The sequence below is a fragment of the Nicotiana tabacum genome, chromosome 12, assembly GCF_000715075.1.
Source record: "Nicotiana tabacum cultivar K326 chromosome 12, ASM71507v2, whole genome shotgun sequence".
Taxonomy (NCBI): Eukaryota; Viridiplantae; Streptophyta; class Magnoliopsida; order Solanales; family Solanaceae; genus Nicotiana; species Nicotiana tabacum.
This window is the reverse complement of record NC_134091.1, coordinates 73,076,139-73,091,621: the sequence shown is the minus strand read 5'-3', so window position 1 is coordinate 73,091,621 and position 15,483 is coordinate 73,076,139. Positions and strand designations below refer to the sequence as shown.

The 15,483-nt window shown below is 35.5% G+C and overlaps 2 protein-coding genes across 2 annotated transcripts; both read right to left on the bottom strand.

Annotated features, from left to right (window-relative positions):
• Positions 1 to 11,097: 11,097 nt before the first annotated feature.
• LOC107784270 (uncharacterized) lies at positions 11,098 to 11,541 on the bottom strand. The gene has a single exon (XM_016605376.1). The coding sequence runs from the start codon at positions 11,539 to 11,541 to the stop codon at positions 11,098 to 11,100; it is 444 nt and encodes a 147-aa protein (XP_016460862.1).
• A 2,589-nt stretch (positions 11,542 to 14,130) lies between these two features.
• LOC107784271 (uncharacterized) lies at positions 14,131 to 14,856 on the bottom strand. Its single transcript, XM_016605377.2, has one exon. It carries the CDS (start codon positions 14,711 to 14,713, stop codon positions 14,267 to 14,269), a length of 447 nt encoding a protein of 148 aa, XP_016460863.1. The 5' UTR covers positions 14,714 to 14,856; the 3' UTR covers positions 14,131 to 14,266.
• Between the last annotated feature and the right edge of the window lie 627 nt (positions 14,857 to 15,483).

The following is a 15,483-nucleotide window of genomic DNA, read 5'->3' as shown; positions in this document are numbered from 1 at the left end:
GTGTACAATTCATGATATACATTAAGCATCCCAACACACGAGCATAATCCAATTGTGATATGCTTTGGCCTTTGTTCTTTGCTAATGCAAGATTCACGTCAATTGGAGTCTTTGCAACTTTAAACCCTAAGTGCTTTAATTTTCCAAGTACTGTCTTAATATAATGAGATTGTGACAATGCCAGACCTTGAGGAGCCTTATGGATCTTAATCCCCAGAATTAAATCAGCAACTGCCAAGTCCTTCATATCAAACTTGCTAGTTAGCATACGCTTAGTCGCATTTATGTTGGCAATGTCATTACTCATTTTCAGCATATCATCCACATATAAGAAAACAATGTCTATGTGATTTGAAACATTTTTAATGTACACACATTTATCACATTCTTTATCTTAAAATCATTTGACAGCATTGTTTGGTCAAATTTTGCATGCCATTGTTTGGTTGCTTGTTTTAGTCCGTAAAGGGACTAAACAAGTACATACCTTCTTTTCTTTACCTGGAACCACAAACCCTTCAGGTTGTTCCATGTAGATTTTTTTCTCCAAATCTCCATTTAAGAAGGCCGTCTTAACGTCCATTTGATGAATTTCAAGACCATAAACTATAGGTAATGCTACTAACATTCGTATGGACGTAATTCTTGTAACTAGAGAGTATGTATCAAAATAATCAAGACCTTCTCGTTGTCTATACCCTTTGACTACAAGTTTTGCCTTATATTTATCAATAGTGCCATCATCTTTCATTTTCCTCTTAAAAATCCATTTAGAACCCAAAGGTTTATTTCCAGGAGGAAGATCAACCAATTCCCATGTATGGTTGTTCAATATGGATTCTATTTCACTATTGACTGCCTCTTTCCAAAACAATAATTCCGAAGAAAACATAGCTTCTTTAAATGTTCGAGGCTCATTTTCCAATAAGAAAGTCACAAAATCTGGTCCAAATGAAGTAGACGTTCTTTGACATTTACTACGTCTTGGATCCTCCTGATTAAATGTACTTTCTTTTGTTTCTTCCCGAGGTCGTTTAGATCCTTCACCAATCGACTCATATTCCTTTTTATACGGATATATATTTTCAAAGAACTCAGCATTATCTGATTCTATAATCATATTATTAATGTCGGGATTTTATGATTTATGAACCAGAAATCAATATGCTTTACTATTGGTCGCATATCCTATGAAAACACAATCAACGGTTTTCGGTCCTACTTTTACTCTTTTGGGTTTAGGAACTTGCACTTTTGCCAAACACCCCCACACTTTAAAATAAATCAAGTTGGGCTTCCTTCCTTTCCATTTTTCATATAGAATGGATTGTGTTTTTCTATGGGGTACTTGATTTAGTATCCGGTTAGCCGTAAAAATGGCGTCCCTCCACAAGTTCTGTGGCAAACTAGAACTTATCAACAATGCGTTCATCATCTCCTTTAATGAACGATTCTTTATTTCCATAATCCCAATGGATTGGGGCGTGTAAGGGGCCGTTGTTTGATGAATAATTCCATATTCTAAACATATTTCTTCAAAAGGAGATTCATATTCACCACCCCTATCACTTCTTATTATTTTGATTTTCTTGTTAAGTTGCGTTTCAACTTCATTTTTGTATTGCCTGAATGCGTCTATTGCTTCATCTTTACTATTAAATTAGTAAACATATCAATATCGAGTACTATCGTCAATAAAAGTTATGAAATACTTCTTTCCACCGTGAGATGGTAATGACTTCATGTCGCAAATATCTGTGTGAATTAAGTCTAAAGGATTTGAATTCCTTTCAACTGACTTATACGAATGTTTAACATACTTAGATTCCACACATATTTGACATTTTGATTTGTCGCATTCAAACATAGGAAATATTTCCAAATTAATCATTTTTCGCAAGGTTTTATAATTGAAATGATCCAAACGTATATGCCATAATTCATTTGACTCAAGTAAGTAAGAAGAAGCTGAATTTTTTTTATTATTCTCAACAACCATTACATTCAGCTTGGAAAGGCCCTTAGTGAGGTAACTTTTTTCTATAAACATCTCATTATTACTTATTACAACCTTATCGGATACAAAAACATACTTAAACCCGTTCTTAACAAGAAGTCCAGCAGAGACTAAGTTCTTTCTAATCTCTAGAACATGAAGGACTTTGTTCAAAGTTACCACCTTACCAGAAGTCCTTTTCAGAAATATCTTCCCACATCCTTCAATTTTGGCCGTTGCAGAATTTCCCATAGAAAGCGTCTCTTCGGGTCCAACAAGAGCATATGTAGCAAACGCTTCTCTAACAGCAAAAACATGGCGAGTGGCTCCAGAATCAATCCACCACTCCTTAGGATTTCCCACCAGGTTGCATTCATAAAGCATAACACACAAGTCATCAACATCTTCGTGCTTTTCAACCATGTTTGCTTGACCCTTCTTCTTGTCTTTTCTAGGAGCACGACAATCTGTAGATCTGTGTCCAGCTTTTCCATAGTTGTAGCAATTTCCGTTAAACCGCTTCTTGCTTGGCTTTTCGGTCCAGAAGCCTTCTTCCTTTTTCTATTATTTTGAGGAGTATCCTTAACAATGTTTGCTCCCATTATTGTTGAGTTTCCACGGCCTTTCTTTTCAGTAGCTTTGTTGTCCTCTTCGATTCTCAACCGAACAATGAGATCTTCAAGGGACATCTCCTTGCGTTTGTGTTTCAAGTAGTTTTTGAAGTCCTTCCACAAAGGAGGCAACTTCTCAATCATCGCTGCAACTTGGAATGCTTCATTGATTACAAGACCTTCAGCTAGGAGATCGTGAATAATCTCTTGCAATTCCTGGACTTGGTAATAACAGACTTGCTATCTACCATTTTGTAGTCCAAATATTTAGCGACAATAAATTTCTTTAACCCGACATCTTCCGTTTTGTATTTCCTTTCAAGCGCTATCCACAGTTGTTTTGACGTCTCCACATTACTATAGACGTTATACAGATCGTCCTCCAGTCTGCTAAGAATGTAATTCTTGCATAGAAAATCAGAATGCTTCCACGACTCAGTCACGAGAAAGCGTTCATTTTCTGGAGTTTCGTCGGGCAGAACATGAACAACTTCCTTAATGAACTTCTGCAGACTTAAAGTCGTCAAGTAGAAGAACATCTTCTGCTTCCACCGCTTGAAATCAATCCCGAAAAATTTTCCAAATTTTTCTGCCGGTGTTGTTCGGCTTGTCGATGCATTGGCAGTCACCATAGGAACAGTCTGGTTTCCGTTGTCATTCGTCATTTCTGTAATAGAATGACACAAACAAACGTTAAAATCACGTAGATTTTAATCTCCAATGGAGTATAAAATCACAAAGGTTTTAGTCTCCAGAACAGTGAGTATAACACAAATACAGAAAATATTAAATTCCTTAAGCTTGATAGTAAACTGTATTTGTAAAATAATTCTGGAGAAGATAAAATAACATATAAACAGAAATGTAAAAGAAACAGGATTTAATCCGAGCCCACTGAATTCACAGTGTTTCCTTAAGGAATTTAATCCTCTCCTAGTACCCAAGGTTGTGGATTATTTCCTCCCAGGATAGAACGAATTACATACTGGTGTAGCGGTACTTCGAACTCTAGTGTTTCAGCGAACATTAAGATCGGTAGCAAATCACACTTACTGTTGCTTTCTTTGTAGTTAAAACAATGCAGAAGAAAGGAGGAGAACTGAGAAATTCGTATGGAAAATCTGAGAGAATGGACTGGTATTTATAGCCAATGTTGAGCTCAAACTGAAGAGGTGCAACTCTTCAAAAGGGTTGTTTGTGTAAAACGGCCATAACATAAATGGCTTTCACAAAAAGCAAAGGGCATATAATGTTCCGTTGGATTTAATATTAATTTTCCGTTTAAAAAAAATGGATATTTAATAACATTTCTGTTAATATTTACTATTAACAAATAAATTTGGTCCAAAACATTAATCAATCGATCGATCATTTGACCAAATCCAAATCCGAATCCGAAGCCGAAGCCGAAGCCGAAGCCGAGTGAGCGACGAAGATGATGGCGCGAGGCTTGCCTTCTTCTTAACTCTTTTAGAGCTAGAAGAAGAGCAATTGTATATATACCCATCAAAAACCTTTTCCTCTTCCAATATGGGACAATGTCCCTTTGTCAAGGAGGGAAACTCAAATATTTTTAATTTTTCTCCATTTCCCATTCACCCTTTTTAAGCTACATTTAAGCTTAAAAACCCAACAGATATACTTTCGTCTTACTAACTTCAAGTTCTTTATTCTACTCTTAGCAAACATAATAATTCAATCTTATTTACTATGTAATAGGAGGAGAGAAGAGAGAGAGAACATCACTGCTGAGGCATTGTATAAAAAAGAATTGAGATTTGAAATGGCATAAGAAATCAGTTGATATGTGCGTAAGAAACTCATCAACAAGGTATACTTGGACTTAGGCTATCACGCCCCAAACCTGGGGAGGCGTGGCTAGCACCCGGTGTCGTGCTGGCCCGAGCGAACCACTCTGTAACTCATGATCATTCGACTAAAACTAGAACATACATAGGCCGAGTTAACTAAACTCATTCCTTTTGTAACTATCATGGGCCCACATGGCCACCACTCATAATATACAACTGTAAGTGGGAAAATACTATATCAATGAACCATATTTCTTAAAGCATGAATACATATGGGTCGTCAAGGCCTCTGACATACTGTACAAAATGAACCTCTGTCTACAAAACCTCTAAGATTATTTGACATCAAATGGAATAGGGTACCGGCCTACCCATAAGTCTATAGCAAAACTCTGACACGATGACTCATAGACTCGGATGCACTCCGAATGAGGTGGAGTCTTACCGATCCTTCGTTGAATGCTAACCTCGTCTACTATGAGGGATCGTCAAAGTGATTATCTATACCTGCAGGCATGAATGCAGCGTCCCTAACAAAAGAACGTCAGTACGAATAATGTACCGAGTATGTAAGGCGGAACTGAAACATAACAATAAGTCAACATTATTTAAAGACATATAAGATTCAACCTGAATCTCTAAAGTGCCACCGTATATACATACTTAGTATACTTATATATATAAAGCTTTTCTTTGAGACTATTATCCATATCGTATGATGCATGACTGCCCAACTGATCAGTGGTAATTGCCCGACCGACCGTAGCGCGGTGGTAAATGCATAAAGATGCATGTATCACTATATTATAAACATTAACATCTTTATTAAATATTTCAATAGAGACTTAGGAACGTACTTAGACATACTTGAATATAACTTTACAGGAATGAATAACATAGGCATCCTTAACTGTTAAGAGTAGAACCACTTATGGAATAGCATTACGTTTACGTATCGTTACTTGGATCATGCCAAAAGAAAATGAGAGATAGCCTTAACATACCTTACTTGACGAATTTATCAAACACTTTCACTTGAGCTTTCCAAGAACAACTTTTGCTCCTTCTAAATCTTTGAACAAGAACTAAGCACTTCTTATGATCATGGCATACTTCTTGTTGTTGAACATATGGAGTATCATGTATATACGTTTTTGGCTATGTTCCAAAGTAAGAGGATCCCCAACAATAGAAGGAAAGACTTCAACATCCTTTCTATATCTCAAATTGTCAAAGAAGAATAACATAAGGCTTAAGGGATATGACATGCACTTTCAAGTGTAAACAAGGCACATCAAGTGCTATGACTCATCTATGCACATTGGTGCCACACTTGGCCAACTTCATGCCATGTGGCATCCCACAATTTTCCATAAAACGCCACCTAATCCCATAAACGAAAGAGTCACCATTTGGATGTTTGAGTCATTTTCACTTGTTGCCACGTTGGGGGTGATGTTTCCAACTAACTTATCCACCAATTTTCTAAATGTGCCATCTTGCTCTATGACTTAAGACTCATTTATTGGGCTTTCCTTGGCTGCCACGTTGGGAGGCTTATCAAGTCAAGCCTATCCAAATATTTTAATTACTTATCCACCCCAATAATTTGATGACTAAGCCACCAAAACTCCCTAATCTTTCCACCTAGCTCCAAGACTTGCCTAGTCAATATTGAATTTCCTACTTGCTACCACCTTAATCCTTATAAAGTTGATTAGTCATGAGCCCCTCTATCCTCGTGATTTCACGTGGATTCATACAAATGACACTTATTCACTTATAACTAATTCCATATTCCATGACTTTATACCAACAAAGTAGTAAAATCTATCTTAAAAGGGGTATTTAACCACTTACACATGTCATTAATAGAATACTCAATTGATTAGTCATCCAACCACATTTACACCTGTACATATATAGTACACTTATCTCTTATCATCACTTGCACTTGTATATGTATAGATATGCCACCTAGTACATAATTCACTTAAATACTAATATACTTCATATACCTTACTATCATGGTCGTGTGGTACCTTGTATGATATTAGTCCATAAATACGGAGTATTATAGTCTGAACTTTATTTTATCCCAAAATATCAAACATCAACAAAACTCGCTTTCTTTGATTTGTTTACCTTATGATCTTCACAACACTTACTTATCACTTGTTATAAATATCATAAGCACTTATAAATTGAACTTATTTCAATTATCTTATGATAAGTCCAACGTAGAAAAGTACGGGATGCAACACTTAAAGAGAGAACCCTCTCGCAATCCAAGGGCAATGGACCAGATTCACATTGAATTTGAACCAGTATAAAATATCGATGTGTCATTTATTTCTCTGCATTTTAAATTCTGATTATACACTTTCATTAAGGTTTAGTCGACTAATTGGTAAAACAATCGACTAGCATAACATAAAATTAAAAAGTGCTAAAATTCAACCTTCCTCTTGTACTTTCAATTGGTATCAAAGCAGGCCTCATACCTTTATTCTTGCTTAACATCATGCGAGAAAAGACCATGTCAAACCACGTAATTGTTGGAGCCCTATTCCAAGAAGAACTTCTCTGACCAGACCTCCCAACTTTAATGGATAATATTTCTGTCACTAGAAGATTCACATGAAGATCTATGCTAAATCCTTTGATGTCAAGGTCTGGCGTGTAATCAAGAAAGAAGACTATCCAATTCCAACAACAAAATCTGATAAGAAATCAAAAGGACAGGTATTTACATGCACAACATTTGTTTTAGCCATCCAATTTCTGTATTTTCAGTCTCCGAATTGTTTTTAATTCTAAACTTAATTATTTTTAATCCTACCTTCGAAGTTGCGTGCCATCTTGTTGTTCAGTCTGGCACGTTCCTGTCATTTTTAACTGACCCAAGTGATATGGCGTATTGATATGAATAAGTTTACTATTCAGGTAACGGATATTTGTTCTTGATACGAGTAAGTTTACTGTTCAAGAAACGGATTTTTGTTTTTGATTGGAAGTTAAGTTTCCAATAAATTTATTGTCAAGAAAATAAACTCAACAATATTTTCAGGCTTCACAAAAAATGAACAAGAGAATCAACTAGGTCTTGTTTCAAGTAGTTATTATTTTAAGCTGGGGCTTGTAATTGGATAACCTTTGTACGGGCATGGTACTCTCAAGTGTTAAATAGGCATTACTTGTACGTACAAAAAATTGTGAAATAGATAACTTAAATTGTAGTAATTGTACCTAAGTGTGTGATCTAGTGGTTTATAAAAGAAAATATGAGATTTTAGGTTTATATTTCAGTGAAAGCAAAAAATATTAGATGATTTCTTTCCATCGAGCATTGTGTAGTTATTCGGTTGTGGTGGTACAACAAGTGTCCGGTGAAATAGTCGAGGAGTTGACAAGCTAAATCGGATGCTATCATCATTAAAAAAAAGAAGAAAGAGATATTAACTGAAGTTACCCATACCGCTTAGTTGTTATCATTAGCCTATAATAATAATTAGTAACGGGTACTTAGTAAAATTGTAGAGGTGCGCGCAAATTGATTAGAACACAATCGTATTGAAAAGAAAGATTATAATTGAAGTTAACCTTACCGCTTAGTTGTTATCATTAGACTCCAGTAATAACTGTCATTTCATATTGGTGCTTCCTTGAGTTCAAGCACTAGAGTTATTGGCTGTGGAAAAAATTAGCACTAACGCACACTGTCTAGTGGATAATCCTTAAAAAAAAACTCTGTTTAATTAAAGCTCAGTCTGAAACCATGTCTATTCACATAATCTGAATATTCCTCTTTTCTTATTGGTTATTTCATTTCGCAACGAACTGATGTGTTTATAATTGAGGGACATTTTGAGCAGTTTCAACACAATCCACCCGTGTTTTAAAATAACAGCTATCGTGTCCTCCATCATTGGACGATAATAGTGTGCAAGGAAAAGCCAAAAAAATATTCAATTAGAAACTCAACTCTATATCAAAAATGAGTTTAAATTCTACGCACAAAGGAAATTTATATATACCCAGTTTTGGATTATCATTGAAGTTATATTCGCATAACGTATTGCACAAAACTTTACAAGTTTATCAGTTTTAGGATCAATTTCAGACTTAGCGAGTCTGAAGTTAGAAAAATTCAGGCCTGGAATTGCAAATTTTAGATGCACTTAAGACTGTTATAGTCTTTAGTGCAACTACTTTTTCCAATCACTTAAGACTTTTTTAGTCTGAAATGCAAAAAATGCATTTAAGATGCACTTAAGACTTAATTGGTCTGCAGTGCAGCTAATTTTTGCATGCACTTAAGACTTTAGTCTGAAGTGCAAATTGACCAGAAACAGAAATTTATTTTTCGAATTTCAACAATTCAACACACGATTCAACACCTAAATCTACTCAAAAATGAGCTCAAAACTAAAATATAACTTTCAAATATCATAAAGAACCAACTCCAATTATCAATTTGTCAAAACAATAACAAATCTAACAAACACATTTTGCAACTAAGAGGAAGAAGAAAAGACACCCAGCAGTAGCAAAGAGAGGAGCGCTACATCACTTCACTACTGTAAAACACTTTAACCACCTTAAAACCTGGTCGCAAACACCATGTAAATCCACCGTCACCTTCATTTTCACAGCAACTAAGAATAAAGGTCTGAAGTTAAACTTTTTTTTAAAAACGGGTACAAGTTAAATGGGGGCGACCAAATAGCGTGTCCTATGAAACATTTATTACGCATAGATCGTGAAAAATATTAACACAATCATGTCATTTATTAGGCAATTACAAGTAAATTTCAAATAATTACTACTCCCTCCGTTTCAATTTAGATGAGGTACTTTGACTCGGTACGGAATTTAAGAAAAAAAAGAAGACTTGAAACTTGTGATCTTAAAAGCTTAAGGGGTAAAAGCTTTGTGTAGCCATGACATTTGTGTGGTTATTAAAGCTTCTCATTAAGGGTAAAATGGGTAATATAAAGAGTTTAAAATTGAATTATTTTCAATTGTAGAAATATATCATTCTTTTTGGAACGAACTAATAAGGAAAGTATGTCACCTAAACTGAAACAAAGAGAGTAATTGATAATTAGGTGAAACTTATAACTAACATACTATCACATGTTTAATTCATTACTAGCATAAAAGAATTGTTACATCATCGGCGTATTATAACCAAAATCCATGAAAATTATAGCTCTTTGTTATATAGCAATATTGTGAACTGAAACAAGGTTGAAATGGCCATCTTATTTGCACTGGACCAGTCCCCTGCTCAACCAGAGAAAATATCTACTTACACAATTGAGGTTGAAAACATAAAAATCAGTGTACTGATGATGCCTAGGCATTTAAACATATTAAACAAAACAGTAGATGTGAAAGATAATGAAGAAAAACAGTAGATGTGAAAGATAATGAAGAATAACACTAAAGTAAGAAGATACAGATGCCTAAAGCAATATAATAAAAAACAAGGTACTCCTACTATTTATCACTAACAGTACATTATGATGTTTTAAAACATGAGATTTTCTAACTAAATCCTCATGCTACAACAATAACAACGACACGACGATCCAGTGGAATCCCGCAAGTAGGGTATGAGGAGGATAGTGTGTACGCAGACCTTACTCCTACTCCGGAGGAGTAGAGAGGCTGTTTCCGATAGACCCTCGGCTCACGACGATGGTAAAGAACAGTGAAGCTGTAACATCAAAAGAAGTCAAAAAGATAACACCAACAACGTGATAACCAGACAGCAAAAAGAAAAGCACTAACAATAAGCAGTAACAATGGCATAGCACTGCAGACATAATGGAAGTAATAAGGACACAACAAGAGCCACTAGCATTCTATGATAAAATACTATCAAAGTAGCCTCCTACAACCTAACCTGCAACCCTAATGAAGTAATATGGACACAACAGGAGCTACTAGCGGCATAAGACACGACACTATCACACTAGCCTCCTACCTCCTAATCTACAACCGTAATGCTCGACCTCCACAGCTTCCTATCAAGAGCCATGTTCTCAGAAATCTGAAGTCGCATCATATACTGCCTGATCACCTCTCCCCAATACTTCTTAAGCCGCTCACGGTACAAAACTAGCTTTCAGATATTCCATCAACACCTATTCCACCAGTTATACAAATATCATCTATTCTATCATCGTCTGTCCTTCAAAATTTGTGGCATTAGACGGTTCCTTTCTCCAAATGTACACTGTTGCTCATAATTCCAGCGAGGTAATAAAATTACCAGAAAATCATCCAAATATCAACACAGACCATTATGATCTTTGAACAACGGCAGGGTATTAAAAAGACAATCTCATATCCTAGGTTTCGTCTATCAATATTAAAGTACAATCAGGATCACAGTTTACTCAACCGGCAGATGCAGGGGAAGATATATTACTAAGCCTAATGTAAACAAGCAACTTTGGTTTAACAGTAAGCACAAACAATTAGTATCAGCATAGCAATAAGAATGACAATAGATACAAGCTCTTACCAATATCAAATCTAAACATCCAAGCACAATTCATCAATTAGAAGAAATAACAGAACTTCTAATGTATTCATTACAAAAACTTTGTAAGTATCAAATATATGAGGCAACCACACCAGGTGAAAAAAAATACCACACATACACTCATAAATCATTTCCGCTTATATGCCTGACATCATCCTCACTATTTTCATCTTCATCAGTGTCAGAGGGAGGTGAAGGGTCAAGCCTAGCAGCATCAATGGCCCACTTAATCACCTTCTCAACTTCATCGTCATCCTCTTCATTCTCCGAAGAATAAGCGGGAAGGGAGCTTTTGAGAGCTGTAAATCTGGGAAACAAGTTAACATCGGAAGCTGTAGAGGTTGAACGTGGTTGTTGGGGAATAGGGTTTTTGGTTTTGGATTTGAGGGCACGGAAACGTTGATCGAGATCTGGATCGATGAATTGGGTGGAAGAACCATGAGCCATATGGGAATTGAGGCTGAGCTTGAGGAACACATCATCCTCTGCCGCGCGCAGCAGCTCTTCAACCTCGTCGTCTTCCGTCTTCTTCTTCCTCCTGTTGTTGTCGATACCTCTGCTCATTCTCTTCGTGTTGATGACACGGTACCACACTTGGCCAATTCAAACTTCAAACACAATAGACTCGAAATTAGGCTGTATCTGGTTGAAAATTAAAATTACAAGTTCAAGTTGTAAAAATAGTTCTAATGTAGTATTTGGTTCTAATTGTGTTTGGATATGATTTTCCTTAAAAAACAAAGTTAGATATCTATAAATAAAAATTCTTATTTTGTTATAAATATATTATATTAAGGATATCTATTTAGTACTCTGTTGTAAATAAGCTTCCCGAAGAAGCTTATCTATATGAGACTCCGCCGTAAATATGTTTATCTATTTAGTACTCTATTGAAAATAAGCCTTCCGAAGAAACTTATCATTTCGGTACTCCGTTATGGATATACATCACTCTCAATAGAAGATTATCTATATCTGGTACAATGAGCTTATCCTTTCGGTACTCCGTTATGGATAAATATCACCCCCAGTAGAAAATTATCTATATCTGGTACAATGAGCTTATCCTTTCGGTACTCCGTTATGGATAAACATTACCCCGGTAGAAGATTATCTATATCTGGTACAATAGCAGTTTACAAGCAGCTTACACAGCAGCTTGCAGAAGCAGCTTACACAACATCTTCTTTTCTTCTATAAATAGAGGAGATTTCAGTTCATTATGTATAGAAGTTTGAAATTTGAAAAATATATCAGTTTCTCTCTATACTTATCTTTACTTTATAGTCTGTATTTTATAACACGTTATCAGCACGAGACTCTACCATCTCGAGCCAATACTTTGAAAGTATCAGAGGTACGAACTTTCTTTTTCTAAATAATGTTAAATATTTCTAAACTTGAATTTGTAGCCCTAGATATATCAGGCAAAAGTTACATGTCTTGGGTGCTTGATGCTGAAATTCATCTTGATGCGATGGGTGTGGCAAATACCATCAAGGACAAAAATCAAGCATCAAACCGAGACCGTGCCAAAGCAATGATATTCCTACGCTATCACCTTGATGAATGCTTGAAAATGGAATATCTCACTATTAAAGATCCAGTCATACTGTGGAATAATTTGAAAGATAGATATGACCACCTGAAGATGGCCGTTCTTCCACAGGCATGTTATGATTGGACTCATCTAAGGCTACAAGATTTTAAATCTATCAGTGAGTATAATTCTGCTATGTTCAGATTTATTTCCCAATATGTGGTGATAATATTACTGATCATGATATGTTTGAGGAAAATGGCACTGGTCACGTACATGTCGTACGCCAAAGCACCTGGTTGAGTTGTATCAAGCCTTCCTGAAGAAGACAGAGAAAAATGCTAAACAAATTTTATTTCTGAAGATAATTTAGACTTCATACGTTTGGATGTAGCTGATTACTTTGCACTCCGTGAAGGAGAAACAAGTCATGTGATCGGTGATGAATCTGTAGAAATGTAAATATTTTAATTTTTGTTGTTTGTACTAGATAGTATGGTTATGTAATTGTTGTACATAAATAAAAGCTATGCTTTGATAATGATGTTTACTATCATATTTATTTTGTTTATGTCATTTTAAAAAATATGGATAATTTTCAAATTATGTTTGGATCAAAGACCATTCATGAAGATATTTGTGTAATTGATAGTGGAACAACTCATGCCATATTCAAAGATTAGAAATACTTTTCTTATTTGCATAAGAAAAAAATAAATATTTCAACAATTTCTTGCAATATAAGTTTGATTGAAGGCTCCGGAAGAGCCACTATATTTCTGTCTAAGGGAATAAAATTTATAATAGACAATATATTATTCTCCTCAAAGTCCCGAAGAAACTTGTTGAGTTTTATAGATATCCGCTGAAATTGGTATCATGTTGAGACGATAGATGAGATGAATATGGAATATCTTTGTATTACAAAGAATGTTTCTGGCCAGAAGTGCATTGTAGAAAAGTTACCAACTTTATCTTCCGGCTTATACTATTCAAAGATTAGTATAGTTGAAGCACACTCTATCGTAAACCAGAAGTTTACTGATTCAAATATTTTTGTGCTTTGGCATGGCCGTTTGGGCCATCCTTGATCAATAATGATGAGACGAATTACTGAAAATTTGAGTGGGCATCTATTAAAGAACCTGAAAATTCTTACAAATAATGAATTTTCTTGTGATGCTTGTTATCAAAACTAGCTTTCAGATATTCCATCAACAACTCCTATTCCACCAGTTATACAAATATCATCTATTCTATCATCCTCTGTCCTTCAAATCTTGTGGCATTAGACGGTTCCTTTCTCCAAATGTACACTGTTGCTCATAATTCCAGCTGAGGTAATAAAATTACCAGAAAATCATCCAAATATCAACACAGACCATTATGATCTTTGAACAACGGCAGGGTATTAAAAAGACAATCTCATATCCTAGGTTTCATCTATCAATATTAAAGTACAATCAGGATCACAGTTTACTCAACCGGCAGATGCAGGGGAAGATATATTACTAAGCCTAATGTAAACAAGCAACTTTGGTTTAACAGTAAGTATAAAAAATTAGTATCAGCATAGCAATAAGAATGACAATAGATACAAGCTCTTACCAATATCAAATCTAAACATCCAAGCACAATTCATCAATTAGAAGAAATAACAGAACTTCTAATGTATTCATTACAAAAACTTTGTAAGTATCAAATATATGAGGCAACCACACCAGGTGAAAAAAAATACCACACATACACTCATAAATCATTTCCGCTTATATGCCTGACATCATCCTCACTATTTTCATCTTCATCAGTGTCAGAGGGAGGTGAAGGGTCAAGCCTAGCAGCATCAATGGCCCACTTAATCACCTTCTCAACTTCATCGTCATCCTCTTCATTCTCCGAAGAATAAGCGGGAAGGGAGCTTTTGAGAGCTGCAAATCTGGGAAACAAGTTAACATCGGAAGCTGTAGAGGTTGAACGTGGTTGTTGGGGAATAGGGTTTTTGGTTTTGGATTTGAGGGCACGGAAACGTTGATCGAGATCTGGATCGATGAATTGGGTGGAAGAAGAACCACGAGCCATATGGGAATTGAGGCTGAGCTTGAGGAACACATCATCCTCTGCCGCGCGCAGCAGCTCTTCAACCTCGTCGTCTTCCGTCTTCTTCTTCCTCCTGTTGTTGTCGATACCTCTGCTCATTCTCTTCCTCTTGATGACACGGTACCACACTTGGCCAATTCAAACTTCAAACACAATAGACTCGAAATTAGGCTGTATCTGGTTGAAATTTAAAATTACAAGTTCAAGTTGTAAAAATAGTTCTAATGTAGTATTTGGTTCTAATTGTGTTTGGATATGATTTTCCTTAAAAAACACAGTTAGATATCTATAAATAAAAATTTTTATTTTGTTATAAATATATTATATTAAGGATGTTCATTTAGTACCCCGTTGTAAATAAGCTTCCTGAAGAACCTTATCTGTATGAGACTCCGCCGTAAATATGTTTATATATTTAGTACTCTATTGGAAATAAGCCTCCCGAAGAAGCTTATCCTTTCAGTAGTCCGTTATGGATAAACATCACCCCGATAGAAGATTATCTATATCTGGTACAATGAGCTTATCATTTCGGTACTCCGTTATGGATAAACATTACCCCCGGTAGAAGATTATCTATATCTGGTACAATAGCAGTTTACAAGCAGCTTACACAGCAGCTTGCAGAAGCAGCTTACACAACATCTTCCTTTCTTCTATAAATAGAGGAGATTTCAGTTCATTATGTATAGAAGTTTGAAATTTGAAAAATATATCAGTTTCTCTCTATACTTGTCTTTACTTTACAGTCTGTATTTTATAACACGTTATCAGCACGAGACTCTGTCATCTCGAGCCAATACTTTGAAAGTATCAGATGTACGAACTTTCTTTTTCTAAATAATGTTAAATATTTCTCAACTTGAATT